This window comes from Pristis pectinata, chromosome 16 (genome assembly GCF_009764475.1).
Source record: "Pristis pectinata isolate sPriPec2 chromosome 16, sPriPec2.1.pri, whole genome shotgun sequence".
Lineage (NCBI taxonomy): Eukaryota > Metazoa > Chordata > Chondrichthyes > Rhinopristiformes > Pristidae > Pristis > Pristis pectinata.
The window spans coordinates 27526745-27540926 of record NC_067420.1 but is presented as its reverse complement, the minus strand read 5'-3'; the positions used below and the strand labels follow the sequence as shown (position 1 = coordinate 27540926).

The 14182-nt window shown below is 43.0% G+C and overlaps 1 protein-coding gene across 1 annotated transcript in view; it reads right to left on the bottom strand.

The window, feature by feature from the left end:
- The window catches only part of tm9sf4 (transmembrane 9 superfamily protein member 4), a 50051-nt gene that overhangs the window by 18703 nt on the left and 17166 nt on the right, over positions 1-14182 (bottom strand). The window contains exons 7-9 of the mRNA XM_052031675.1: positions 11545-11663; positions 10648-10759; positions 770-840 (exon numbers count right to left, since the gene is read on the bottom strand). Of these exons, the coding sequence (XP_051887635.1) occupies positions 770-840; positions 10648-10759; positions 11545-11663 (302 nt within the window). The remainder of the gene's footprint in view (positions 1-769; positions 841-10647; positions 10760-11544; positions 11664-14182) is intronic.

The window sequence follows — 14182 nt, the reverse complement described above, 5'->3', positions numbered from 1 at the left end:
AAAACAATGAGACATAGTCTACAACCTTAACAGTATCACAATTAAGATCTAGTTGGACTCATCATGGTGTTATTTAATATATTGATATGCTGCTGATTATCATTATTATTATTATCATGGTTCATAGGCACACTGCCTTTTTTTATACTTTATATTTGTGTAAGTATGTTTGTTTTATTTTATAAGTTATAATTGCTCTTATCAATTTACTGTTTTGGTTTTTATTAGGCAAGGGAGTAACATCGTAATCTTGTGTTGTTGCAACAGTACAATGACAAATAAAGAAATAATAATAATAACAATGATAAGTAATAATCCAAGGAAGAGACAAAGTGCAAGGCATATGCATTACTAGAAAATGGGCGGTGAATTTATTACTTTTGATCTTTTTGTCTTCAAGAACTGTTAATATAAATCAGGTGTTTGTTATAATTTTTATATAGATTTTTATACTTGAAAGGTGAAGATGTTAAAAGAACATGAATGTTGAAATGATTTGTAAAATGTAGGAGACAAGGTATTGGATTAAGTTGATTATTAAGAAAGGTAAGCAAACTGTAAAAAAGAATCTTAGATCTCTTTACTGCTCTACAGATGCAGTGTACTGTATGGAAAATTTTAACACACAAAGCCACATTCTCAAGGATGAAATATGCAACTTGAAAATCTAAACCTGAATCAAGGTAGACAAGAATTTCTTTGGAAACACCAGCAATTTAAATTCCTATTCCTAGTCACTCCATTTAAGATCATTAGGCAAAATACATACAATGTCATCTTCTCTGTTATAGTTCGCTATGTCCTTCCTAAGGGTTCGAATGATTATCATGCTGAGAATTCCTGAGGAAAGAAGAAAAAGTTTATAACATCGGTTTTATGGAAGTTAATGTTAATATTTTAAGACTGTAGAGTTTTAATTTTAGCTCAACTATCACATCAAGGCACCAGCAAGAGATGGAAGCATGGTTTTACAAGAGTATGTGGGAAAAATTACACAGGGCTTTAACAAATGATTATCTGTAAAACTTGTTCTGGAAAATTCCTTCTCAAAATGCAGACATCTGAGCAGATAGAGGGAATGTATCAATAAAGCAAATCAGTTAAATTTCATGGTGATGCCAAGGTTCAAAGCATTGGTGCTACACTATAGGAAAGATGTGGTTGTGCTGGAGAGAGTACATAGGCAATTCACTAGGGTGTTGCCTGCATTGGAGGGCTTTAGTTATGGGGAGAGATTGGATCAGCAAGGTTTGTTTTCTCTGGAGCAAAGGAGGCTGAGGGGTGATCTGATAGAGATATATAAAATTAAGAGGCACATAAAATTAAGAGGCACAGATGGGGTAGATAGACCCCTTTTCTCCATGGTAGTAGGCTTAGCAAAAACAAGGCAGTATAGGTTTAAGGTGAGAGGAAGGAGTTGTAAAGGGGATTTGAGGGAAAAATGTTTTTTTTTATTGTGGTTGATATCCGGAACTCGCTGCCAGAGGTGAAGCTGGAGATAGATACAATCACTATGTTTAAGTAACATTTAGACAGATACTTAAATAGGCAAGGCATAGAAAAATATGGATCTAATATGGGAAAATGGCATTAGTGCAGGTGGGAAAAAGGTTAATGTGGATGTGGTGGGCCAAAGAACCAACTTCTGAGCTATACAACTTTAAGACAAAAGTGGTTGGTAGAATCAGATCTACCACAAAGCTTTAATCATGAAAAAGATGACCCCGTTTGCAGAATTTAGTCATTAAATAAAAATTCCATTTGCTATTCTAATATCATGGGTATAATCCCAACAGTATTAGTCCCAAGGAAAAAAAACAAGTAGTTAAACATTTGTATATATATCTGTAAGTGCGCATGCGCACACACACACAGACATTTGGGGCAAGACTAAGTTTTTTAAGATTCCTATTATAGGGCCACGTTCTTCTGTAATTCATTCGGTGTGCTCTTTAGCTGGAAACTACATTTGTAGGAAAACTGCTGAGCATCTAGAGAAGAACTTAGCTAATTGGGTGTAACCAATGTAGAGTGGTTATGTCTCATTCAATTGACATCAACTTGGGAAGAACTTGAGAGCGGGATGAGGAGAATCCAGTTACCATCATCTACAGAGGGTAAGTAGGACTAGGAAGAAGATTTTATTAAAAGGAATTATGAACAGCTCATGGCAAAATAGAAAAGCAGACCACAAAGATGATAACTGCTGGATTATCATATGAACCACATGGAAAAAGACGGAGAGCAAATAAGATTAGTAAACACACGGCGTGAAGATCAGTGCAGGAGAAATGAGCATTGACACCAGTACAGGAGGTTGAAAAACCAAGCTGATCAGTTGGAACGCGCATACTGAGCCTGTCTGTTCAAATAATGTGACGTGAGACTTAATAAATCAAAAGGGGCAAAAAAATAAACAAAAGTGTGGCAGAAATTGAACCCAAAGTAAAAATTGTAAAAACTCAAATGCTCAAGGCTCTTTATCTGAATGTAAGCAACAGTTGTGACAAGATAGTTTTGAATGCATCATAGATATTGATGAGTTATGTAACGGAGACATGTAACATGTACTGGGAACTCAAATATTCCAGGCAATTTGACGTTCCAAAAGAATATGCAAAGAGGGAAAGGAGGTGGGATAGCATTGTTAATCAATGGAGGTATCAGCGAGTTGCTCAATAGTGATATGGATACAGTTGATGGTGATGTACTTTCGGTTTGGGTGGAAATAAGGAATAGTGGGAAAAGACACGTGGGAATAGTCAACAGGACCCAAAGTGTCTCATGGTAGAACAAGGCATAAATGAGGAAATATCAAATGGTATGAAAGAATGTAGCGACTCACCGTCCGAGCAGGCGAACCGGCTCGGCGGTTGGGGTGCGTGTCGTTGCAACGGCGAGGCCCAAGATGGCGCTGGGCCTTTGTCTTCCCCGAATGACGGGGGAGGACCCACATGTGTGAAAAGTTGATGACGTAGCGTGTACGTCATTTCTGAGTTCGGAGGGCGGGAACCGCGCTCCTTAAAAGGCCCGCGGAAGGCGCAAAAATAAATCGGTCTTATTCAACAGTTCACAGGCTAACATCTTTATTTTCGCATCGCGGTAGCAGCTGCTACATTGGTGACCCCGACAGTCCAAACGGATCTTGGACCCACACAATGACCGACAACGCAGCAGCCAACACAGTGGCACTCAAGCTGCCCACCTTTTGGACGCTTCAGCCCCGCGTGTGGTTCGACCAGGCCGAAGCCCAGTTTCAACTGTGGCAGATCACCTCCGACTCCACACGGTACTACCATGTGGTCAGCTCTCTGGGCCAGGAGACAGCCGCCCATGTCGGAGACTTCATCCAATCTCCTCCGGAGGAAGATAAGTACCCAACCTTCAAGGCCTTTCTCCTTCGGACCTTCAGCCTCTCCCATCGCGAGCGTGCCGCCCGCTTCACCTCGACAGCCTGGGGGACAGATCCCCATCGGCCCTGACGAACGAGATGCTGGCTTTGGCTGAGGGACACAAGCCCTGCCTGATGTATGAGCAGCCCTTCCTCGAGCAGCTGTCCGACGACATTCACCTGTTGCTGGCCGACGCCGACTTCAGCAACCCACAAGGTAGCCGCCCGGGCAGATATCCTGTGGAAGGCCAAACGCGAGAGCGGTTCGTCCATCGGCCAAATTACCAGACCACGTGCCCAACGCCTACCTAAACCAGTCCCAGCAGCCGAGCGATCACACCCCAGAAACACAGACGACGACACTGACAGCCAGCTGTGTTTCTACCATCAGAGGTGGGGTGCGGAGGCCCGATGCCGCCCACCCTGCAAGTTTCAGGGAAACGCCAGGGCCAGCCACCGCTAATGGCTATGGCGGCTGGCCACCAACACAGCCTCCTATTTATTTGGGACAAGCAGTCCGGCTGTCGCTTCCTCGTCAATACGGGAGCAGAGGTTAGTGTTTTGCCCCCGACCAGCCACGACGCTCGCAGCAGGCAACAGGGACCTGCCCTCAAAGCCGCAAACTGCACGACGATTTGAACTTTCGGTACCCATACCATCAAATTACAATTCGACGACAGCCGTTTTACCTGGAACTTTACCCTTGCCGCTGTCGCTCAGCCACTCCCGGGAGCCGATTTCCTCCGGGCCCATAACCTGTTAGTTGACCTACGAGGGAAATGGCTAGTGCACTCCAGAACTTTCCAGACTTACTCTCTGGGAGAAGCCAGCCTACCAGCCCTGCGCCTGGACTCCCTGTCTGGCAATGAGTTCACCAAGCTTCTAGCTGAGTTCCCATCGGTCCTGGCACCTCAGTTCACGAATTCAATGCCCAAACACGGGGTGTGGCACCACATCACCTCGACAGGGCCACCCCTTCATGCTCGAGCATGACGACTCCCTCCCGACAAGCTCCGCCTGGCGAAGGAGGAGTTCCGTTGCATGGAGGAGCTAGGGATTGTTCGCAGGTCAGACAGCCCCTGGGCCTCCCCCCACATATGGTCCCCAAAGCCACCAGCGGGTGGAGGCCCTGTGGCGACTACCGCAGGCTAAACGACACCACCACCCTAGACCGCTACCCTGTCCCTCATATCCAGGACTTTGTGGCAGATCTACACGGGGCCCACATCTTCTCCAAGGAGGACCTCCTCCGGGGATACCACCAAATCCCGGTCCACCCTGACAACATCCCCAAAACTGCGCTCATCACTCCGTTCAGCCTCTTTGAATTCCTTCAGATGCCATTCGGCCTTAAGAACGCCGCACAGACTTTCCAGCGGCTGATGGATGCGGTAGGCTGCGACCTGGACTTCATGTTCATTTATTTATATGACATTCTGATCGCCAGCCGTAACCACCAAGAACACCTTTCCCACCTCCGCCAACTGTACTCCCGCCTCAGTGATTTTGGCCTCACTATCAACCCAGCCAAGTGCCAATTCGGCCTCGATTCTATCGGTTTTCTCAGCCACAGAATCACCAGCAAGGGAGCAGCACCTCTACCTGCCAAGGTAGACGCTATCCGCCATTTTGCCCGCCCCAACACGGTCAAAGGCCTGCAGGAGTTCGTTGGCATCGTCAACTTTTACCATCATTTCATCCCTGCAGCAGCCCGTATCATGTGCCCTTTGTTCTCGCTGATGGCTGGCAAGGGCAAAGACATCACCTGGAACGACGAGGCCGTGGCTGCCTTCGTTAAGGCCAAACAAGCCCTAGCAGACGCCGCGATGCCGGTACACCCCAGGACAGACGTCCCAGCTGCCCTCACAGTGGACGCATCCAGCACTGCGGTTGGCGGGGTACTAGAACAAGTAATCGAAGGCCGTTGGCAACCCTTGGCGTTTTTCAGCAGGCACCTTAGAACACCCGAGCTTAAATACAGCGCCTTTGATCGAGAACTACTAGCGCTGTACCTGGCGATCAGACATTTTCGGTACTTTTTAGAAGGCAGACCTTTCACTGATCACAAGCCATTGTCTTTCGCCTTCTCTAAGGTCTGATCCCTGGTCGGCCTGCCAACAGCGACATTTGTCCTACATTTCAGAGTTCACAACAGATATCCAATATGTCTCCGGAAAGGACAATGTTGTTGCTGATGCGCTCTCCAGACCGACCATCCACAGCCTGTCCCTGGGTGTAGACTACATGGCCCTGGCTGTCGCACAGCAAGCCGACGACGAGCTGCCCAGCTACAGAACCACAGTTTCAGGCCTGCAGCTCCAAGATTTCGTAGTCGGCCCAGATCAACGAACCCTCCAGTGCGACGTCGCAACAGGTCAGCCCCACCCTATAGTTCCTGCAGCCTGGCGGAAACGCGTTTCTGACTCGGTACACGGGTTGGCGCACCCGTCCATCAGATCGACTGTCCGACTAGTCACCAGCAGGTTCGTTTGGCATGGCCTGTGCAAACAGGTCAGTGAGTGGGCCAAGACTTGTCCGCACTGCCAGACATCAAAAATCCAACACACCAAGGTCCTGCCATAGCAGTTCGAGCCTACCCGTAGAAGGTTCGACCACATTCACGTTGGCCTCGTCGGTCCCCTGCCTGTTTCAAGAGGGGCGCGGTACCTCCTTACCATTGTGGACCGCTTCACGAGGTGGCCAAAGGCAACCCCCCTCTCAGATATCACGACCAAGTCCTGCGCCCGGGCGCTGCTCACAACTTGGGTCTCGCGTTTTGGTGTTCCGGCCCACATCACTTTGGACAGAGGCGCTCAGTTTACCTCTAGCCTACAGTCTGCATTAGCGAACATGCTAAGAACGCAGCTGCACACCACCACGGCCTACCACCCTCATTCAAATGGGTTGGTAGAGCGTTTCCACCGCCAGCTGAAATCAGCCCTGATGGCCCACCTCACAGGTCCTAACTGGGTCGACGAACTGCCTTGGGTCCTGCTTGGCACATGCACTGCCCCCAAGGAGGATCGCTATGCTTCGTCAGCTGAACTTGTGTATGATGCGCCCCTGGTCGTCCCGGGGGAGTTCATACCTGCCCTTAGGGGGCCAGAGGAACAACCTGCGGCAGTCCTGGGAAGGCTGCGTGAGAGGCTTAGCAGCCTTGCACCGATTCCCACTTCACAACATGGTCAGTCCCCATCATGTGTGCCCAAGGAACTCTGAGACTGTAAGTTCATTTTTGTTCACAGGGGCACACCACGGGCACAGTTACAAAGACCATACGAGGGGGCCATCCCGGGTCTCCAGAAATAATGGGTCCACCTTTATTTTGGACACTGGGGGCAAGGAAAGAAGTCTTCACAACAGACTGCCTCAAACTGGCCCATTTGGGACCTACAACAACCGGTCGAGGTCCCGACCACCGCGACGCAGAGGCCAACCAACCAAAGCAATGGCTAGCGCAGCCCATGAACTTTGGGGACTGTATCGCCAGTTCGGGGGAGGTTGTGTAGCGACTCACCATCCGAGCAAGCAAACTGGCTTGGCAGTCGGGGCGTGCGTCATCGCAATGGCGAGGCCCAAGATGGCGCTGGGCCTTTGTCTTCCCCGAGCGACGGGGGAGAACCCGCACACGCAACAAATTGATTGACGTAGCGTGTACGTAATTTCCGAGTTCGGAGGGCGGGAACCGCGCTCCTTAAAGGCCCGCGGAAGGCGCGAAAATAAATCAGTCTTGTTCAACAGTTCACAGTGCTAACGTCTTTATTTTCACATTGCAAATCTAATGATGGGGAGAAAAACGATTACGAAAGTAAATTAGCCAGTAATATCAAAACATACAGCAAAAGCTTCTATGGATAGGAAGGCTAAAAATTTAGATCTGCATTCATTGGAGTTTAGAAGAATGAGGATGATCTTATTGAAACATATGATCTGAAGGGAGCATGACAGTGCAAATGTTAAGATGTTTCCACTAGTGGGAGAGTCTCAAATGAGGCTTATAGTTACAGGATAAGGAGGCAGTCATTTTCAAAACTGTGGTGCAAGGGAATTCCTTCTCACAGAGGGTGGTGAATCTCTGGAATACTCGACACAGTAGGGTTGTGGAGATTAGATCGCTAGAGATATTTAAAGATCTGGGAATTGAAGGCCAAGTGGAATTGACACAGCAAAGTTGAGGCCTGGGGCAAATTAGCCATGATCATGTTGAATGTGAGGGCAAAGAGGCCCACTCCTGCTTCTATTTTCTATGCTGTTGTGAGCAGTTATGGTCACAAGACATAGTAGTAGCTCAGCACAGATGCACTTTCCACTATGAAAATGTGATAGCAGGTTCACAGGATTGGTTGCTACCAAGATTTCTTTAATGCAAGAAGTTGAAGAAATTTATTGAAAAGGAAATAAAGACAATAAACCAAGGCAATAGATAGACATTTAAGAGAGTGATAAAAGCAAATAGAATATCCAAAAATAATTTGGTAGATAAAAACAAAGAATACCCTGCTTTATATTTTCAACACCTATACTCCTTTCAGACCTCTGCAGTGTTGAGCTCTCAGTAATTGTAATAAAACAAAAAATGAAAAGAGTACGACATCCTATGTGGAAGAAAAAATTGTACAAAAGAGGACCCTTTAGAGACCTGCAGTTGTCTGTGTTTGGAGACCAAATGCATGTGAAGGTCTCATGAATATTTGTGTTTGTTTCATGCTGTGATACAGCAAGAAGAAATGTGAAGAAATGGAAATTATAGAGAGATAAACAGTGTAAACAGAGGACACTCGGGCACAAGCATCTTTTACAGAACAGATATGCCAGCTTCAAAACAAAAAGGAGAAAAGTGCAGCCTCTATCATCGTCCAACCCTCTTTGGATACAAACAGTCTGCTGAGTTCAGTATCTTTATCTAAAGGGAAACATGTAGAACAGGTACTACTGGCCAGTTCGCCTATCATCTCAGTGTGGACAGGTTATTGGAAAACGTTTGAGAAGGAACATAAACTAACATTTAGAGAGGCATAGATTAATCAAGTCAGTGTTTGGACTTGTTAAGGGCCAGATGGTCACATCTGCAAATTGATCTGGAAAGAAAAGTTTTCATGTCCAGAGAGGTGTGTGCAGTGGGTCCCTTACCTTTTGTTAAATATACATTAATAACTAGCTTGCCAATAATACCAAAATTGGCATACTTGAGAAGAAGAAGCTAAATTCAGAGTTGCAGGTAGATATCTAATGGTTAATTAGGCCGCAGAAAACTAGCAACAGGAATTCAATCTGGAGCAATTTTAGGTAACACCCTTAGAAAGGCAAACAAAGCAAAAGGATACATGATAGATGATTGGACACCTAGTGTAGAGGAACAGAGAGATCTTGCTTATGTGTCCACAGTTTCCTGAAGGTAGCAAGATAGATAAGAGGCTAGCTGAGGGATAGATTAAAACAAAAGGGAAGTCATACAACAATGATATAAAACACCAATTACCGGAGTAGTGTGTCCAGTTTCAGCTACCATAGAAGGTGGAAGGATGTGATTGCACAAGTTAGAATGCAGAGCAGATTTACAAGAATGTTCCCATAACAGAGAATCAGAGTGACAAGGAGAGACAGATTAGACTGGTGTTCTTTGCTTTGTGATAAAGGAGATTAATGGAAAATTGAACTGTACAAAATTACAAGGGCTTAGAAAGGATGAAGGGCTTGGAGTTCAGGAAATTATTTTATCAACTATAGATTAATGGAGGACTCGTACTCACCATTTGAAAAAAGGTGATGGAAGCAGACAACCTCTTTGTATTAATAATTAACTGGATTATGGATACCAAAAACCCTCCTCCTGCGATGTACATTTCCTTGGTATCATTTGGTGTAATTAGGGGTTGACATTGATTTTTTTTGTAAAATCTAGAAATTGCTCATCTCCAGGTAAGTTTTTGCCATGTTTCTTCAAGTTTTTGAAGAATCAACAGCAAACGTATCAGGCAACAGCAGTGTTTCACTGACAAGTATTTCCTGCACTGATGCATGTACAAACAGGCTACTGCATTTTGGATTGATTTGAAACCACTTTCAAAAGGTGCTAACGTTGATCTTAGTAATGTCATTGCCAGAGTAGATAGTTATACTACATCTACTAGAGCTAAGTGGGAGGCACACATGGTGTGTTGTTTGTTTTGCCTGCTTCATGCTGCCTTTGAAATGGCTGCCTTGAGAGTATGCGGTTGGTTACATTTGCTGCCATATGACCTGAACTGACCCGACCACTGCTGGTGTCTGAGCTTCTTGACAGACCATATTGTGTTAATTGAAATTCATAATGGCAGATGGCCAGCACTGGCAGCAGTACTTTCCTAGGAAAAGCCTTGAAGAACAGACTGGTCAGCCAAAACAGAACACACTTTTATAATTACATGGATGAGTTAATCTGGAATATTCCACAAGAGAGTCTGAGTATTCTCAATACAGTAAAACTGTTAATCCGGCATGCTCAGGACGTTGGTGGTGTCTGACCAGCAGTTCTCTGGTCTACTGGATGTTATTCATACTAACCCCTCCAATACACTTTTAATTCACTTTATTTTAGATATTACACAGCAAAATAATAAATGTTCCAGTGAATTCAGTAAGTTTAAGGGAACACAGGAACCGGGGGCCCCCGGCAAATAGTGGGGGGAAGGGGGGTGCAGGGGAGTGCAGCAAACATCACTATCAGGATTTCTGAATAGTCTGATAGGGGATTACTGGAGTTTTACTGTACTCCATTCAAAAATGTAATGCATAGGTGCAACCTTTCTCACTTAGGAAATTGAATTCTCATGATAAACAGACTGTGCATTTTATTAATTCAAGTGCAGGAGACACTTGTAGCACACCATTGTGACACACCAAGAAATTGTCATGAAAGTTCCTCAGAAGCAATCTGCAATCCATTGCTTTCACAAATACGTTAAAGACAGTATTTTAACACACTGTGTTCATCTAATCAACTCAAAAAGTTGTTTTTTTTTAAATTTAGCTTCCTTTTATACACAAACACATCTTTTGCTTCAAACATATCTTGTGGTAGTTCCAATTTTTAACTATTCCCTAGATAAAGGTGTTGTTCTGAATTCTTCATCAATGTTATTAGCGATTACCTTAAATATATAACCCTGAGATTTGGTCTTCTCTATAAATGGAAACATTCCCCAAGATTAGTGCTAGATAACGTAGATATAAAGAGTTCCTTTCCAATAAAATGAAAAACATAATAATGAACTCACCAGAGAGGAAAAAGACTACAACTACCGAATTCACAATTGAGAACCAGTGTATCTGTACATCACTCATGGTTAAGTAAGTGTCCCAGCGAGATGCCCATTTAATAGGACTACCCTAAAAATACAAATTAAAACAATTATTATTACAATGCAAATGAATTAGATGGTAACTTGATATTAAGCAGCTTAAATTTGTAACAGTTTTATTGCATAGTCTGAAGATTTTTTTTTTAAAACACAATAACCAGAGGCCAGAGTAGCAATACAGAAATCAATCGCAAGATGACTTTCAGGTCATGTTGACATATGTTCGTACATACAAACAAAAGCAGATGTTTTCTAGTGCGCCATAAATTAAATAAGCACGCATAACTTTGTGGTTCATATTTCTCTGATTTTAAGACTCGGACCTTAACCTGACAAAACCTCCCAAGCAATTCAAGTTTGGAGTCAGCCCACTAAAAGCAGACTACTCAGAGCAAATTCTGCAGAAATAATTCATTTTCCCCTCTAAAATTCAACTGTAGGTTATCAATACCGCTATATTGTCCATTCTTCATTAGTTCTAATACATCCGAGTGGCTACCCAACCAATTTCCAAGGGCAGCTAAAAGTCAATCACATTGTTGTAGGTCAGAAAGGGGAAAAAGCAAATTTCCACTCCCAAATGACAGCAATGAACCAAATACATTTTTATAACAAAGTCACCATTAATGATACTAACTTTCCACCTTTCCACAATAGTATTTAATTTATACTTCCCTGCTGCTGTGGCGAGTTTTGAACTGGTATCTTGAATTTTTATTTAAAGAACTTAATCAGGTAAATCAGTGATCATGATGCAAGACATACCACATGTAGGGTTCCATATGGACCATTGATTTCTAACATTATGCTCACCTCCCAACGGACCGAGTAAGTAAAAAGCACATCATTTTCTTTGTTGGGATCAATCTCTTGGGGAAGAGAGCCTGCAGCCTCAGGTAGGATACAGTTTCCTTTCTCATCAGTTTTTAGATCTAAGGTAAAATGTGAAATATGACAATTCAATATGATTTTACAATTTAGGTTCAATGAGTAAATATTCCAAACCAAAATAAGTAATGAGACAAAATATTTAGGCCACAAAATATCAACTATGGGGACTAAATTCTTACAATATGAAGAAACTGCTTGTGATTTATCATGCAATTAAATGCTGAAAACAAACATGCCTTAGTATTGTGGCCACTTATGAATTAGTTTTCCTCTCCTGGATAGCAGTTTATTTGAAACATTTGCAAGTCTTTTTACTGAAGAAATTCATATTTCTAATACTATTAAGAGTCTTAAACCTAAATGTTTGAGAGAGGTGGGGAAAGCAGATAGTATTTAGTAAAACTGAGCATTGTAGAAATATAATCTGAAAGTAAAAGAATGCAGATACTATTCCCAAGTAGCAGCATTATTGTGCAGAACAAAATTCCACAACAATTAACTATTTATTTAATTAACAAAAAACTTAAGAGGGATACATGGGCTAGGACAGAACAGACATCCTATTCTTCAAAAAAAAGCAATAGATCTTTAATCCTGACCTGAACTAGCAGGCAGTCTTGTTTTAATATCTCTTGTTTTAATAACAGACCCTCTTAACACAGTATTGAGGTCACTCCTGCACTGAATGGTCACATGAAGCATTCAGGAATTACCGACCAAAATCTTGTTTTCCAATTTAGTCTCAAGTTCACTTATCTTGCTCTGCAATAGGTAATAACATATGTTCTTTTTATGGGGCTGAATAATGGTACACGATGACACAGCGGCACAACTAACTGAGTTGCTGTTCATAATGCCAGAGACCCGGATTTTCCTCTGACTTTCCAGTTTCGCCCCACATCCCAAAAATGTGCAGGTAGGTTAATTGGCCGCCGTAAACTGCAAGATAATCCACTATTCTCTCTCTCTCCCTTCCAGAGAAATCATAGAAGTCAGCAATTTATGAAAGAAAAGGACACCCACATCAGGAAAAGAGCTCATTATTGTATCCCACTCCCTTGCAGTCAGACTGCAATTTTAAGCCATGGCAGATGAAGTGGCGGCATCGCAATGGAGGTATAGGAATACGTGGGAAGATTCAATGAATGTGGATGCTGATGGGATGGAAGGATATAATAAAAGGAAACACTGTTCTAGGTGGACAAGACAGAGGGTTGAAAGCAGGTACAATGGACTGTTCCCTCTGAGACACACTGATTAGCTTTTCTATCTCCACCAATATCCACTTCCTTTCTCATAGCACACAGTGATACAACTACTGGAGATGCAACTACTAATCTTTTTCCTCCTTTCTTCCTGCCATCTAGCGTGCACTTTCCAGAGATTTATTTATGCGTTATACTAAATTTGAAGTACTATTCTATGTTTACAATATGATCTCCTGTTTTGGGGAAATAAAGTGTAGACTGGTTGACTACAGAACATCCTGTTTAATCCACAAGGATCATGCTGAGCTTCCAGTTGCCTGACACCCAAATTCTCCACCACAGTTCCACTCTGACCTGTTTGGTCACCTATACTCTTTCAACAAACCTCAATTTCAGATGCAAACCATTGCCCTTTTATATCTTACATTTCTAGTATTTAATATATTTTTCTTCCCCTGGTAACTTCAGAATTTCATTAATCTCTTCCCGTTTATATCCTCATCCCCAACACTAGCCTTTACCACCCTCTTTTGGCCAACAACAGCACCACTTGTTTAATTCAATCTCTAGGTCTTCATCCTATCACTGACCTTCCTTTTTGTTTTAATTGCCCCTTATCATTTTTCTGCAATTTAAAACTCATTTCCAACTACTCTCAATCCTGAAGCAAATTTACTGATCAAAAGGTTAAATCCATTTATCTCTCTCTGCAAGATGCTGCTCAACCTGCTGAATATTTTCGTATTTCCAGTATCTGCAATACTTTGCTTTAGGAGAAACAATGACTTTTTGTTTTAAAGGGAGACTGCAGAGCAACTGAATGACTTGAACTAAGAGACAGGCATATACACAAACATTATTTCCTGATGAAAGTCAATGACCCGAAACAGAATTCCATTTCCCCAACCACAGATGTTGCCTGACCAGATTTGCATTTCCAGGAATTTTATTACTGATTATTTCCACATTTTTGATAACTGGATCTATACAAGGCACATGAAAATATCTAGATACCAATATGCATAGTAATAGTTGGAGGAACCAACCTGCTAGCTTTCTTCAAAAAAGTCCATCATCGTTCACATTCACAATAAATTATCAATAGGAGCAAATCCACATAGCAATGGAATCAGAATCTTTATTCAAAGTTCAATAATATTGTTTGTTACATGACAGTAAATTGAAAATGGAATGCAGCTAGCCTATATTACTAAGTGTTTTATCCCCCCCCCAGCAGTTTATGGGTATTTATAGATGTTGAACAGCTACACATTAGAAGAGTTTTGACAATGCAAATTTCAGCTTCTTTTAAATAGGGTTTCATTTATTTCTCTTTGTGGCTGTTTATCTAT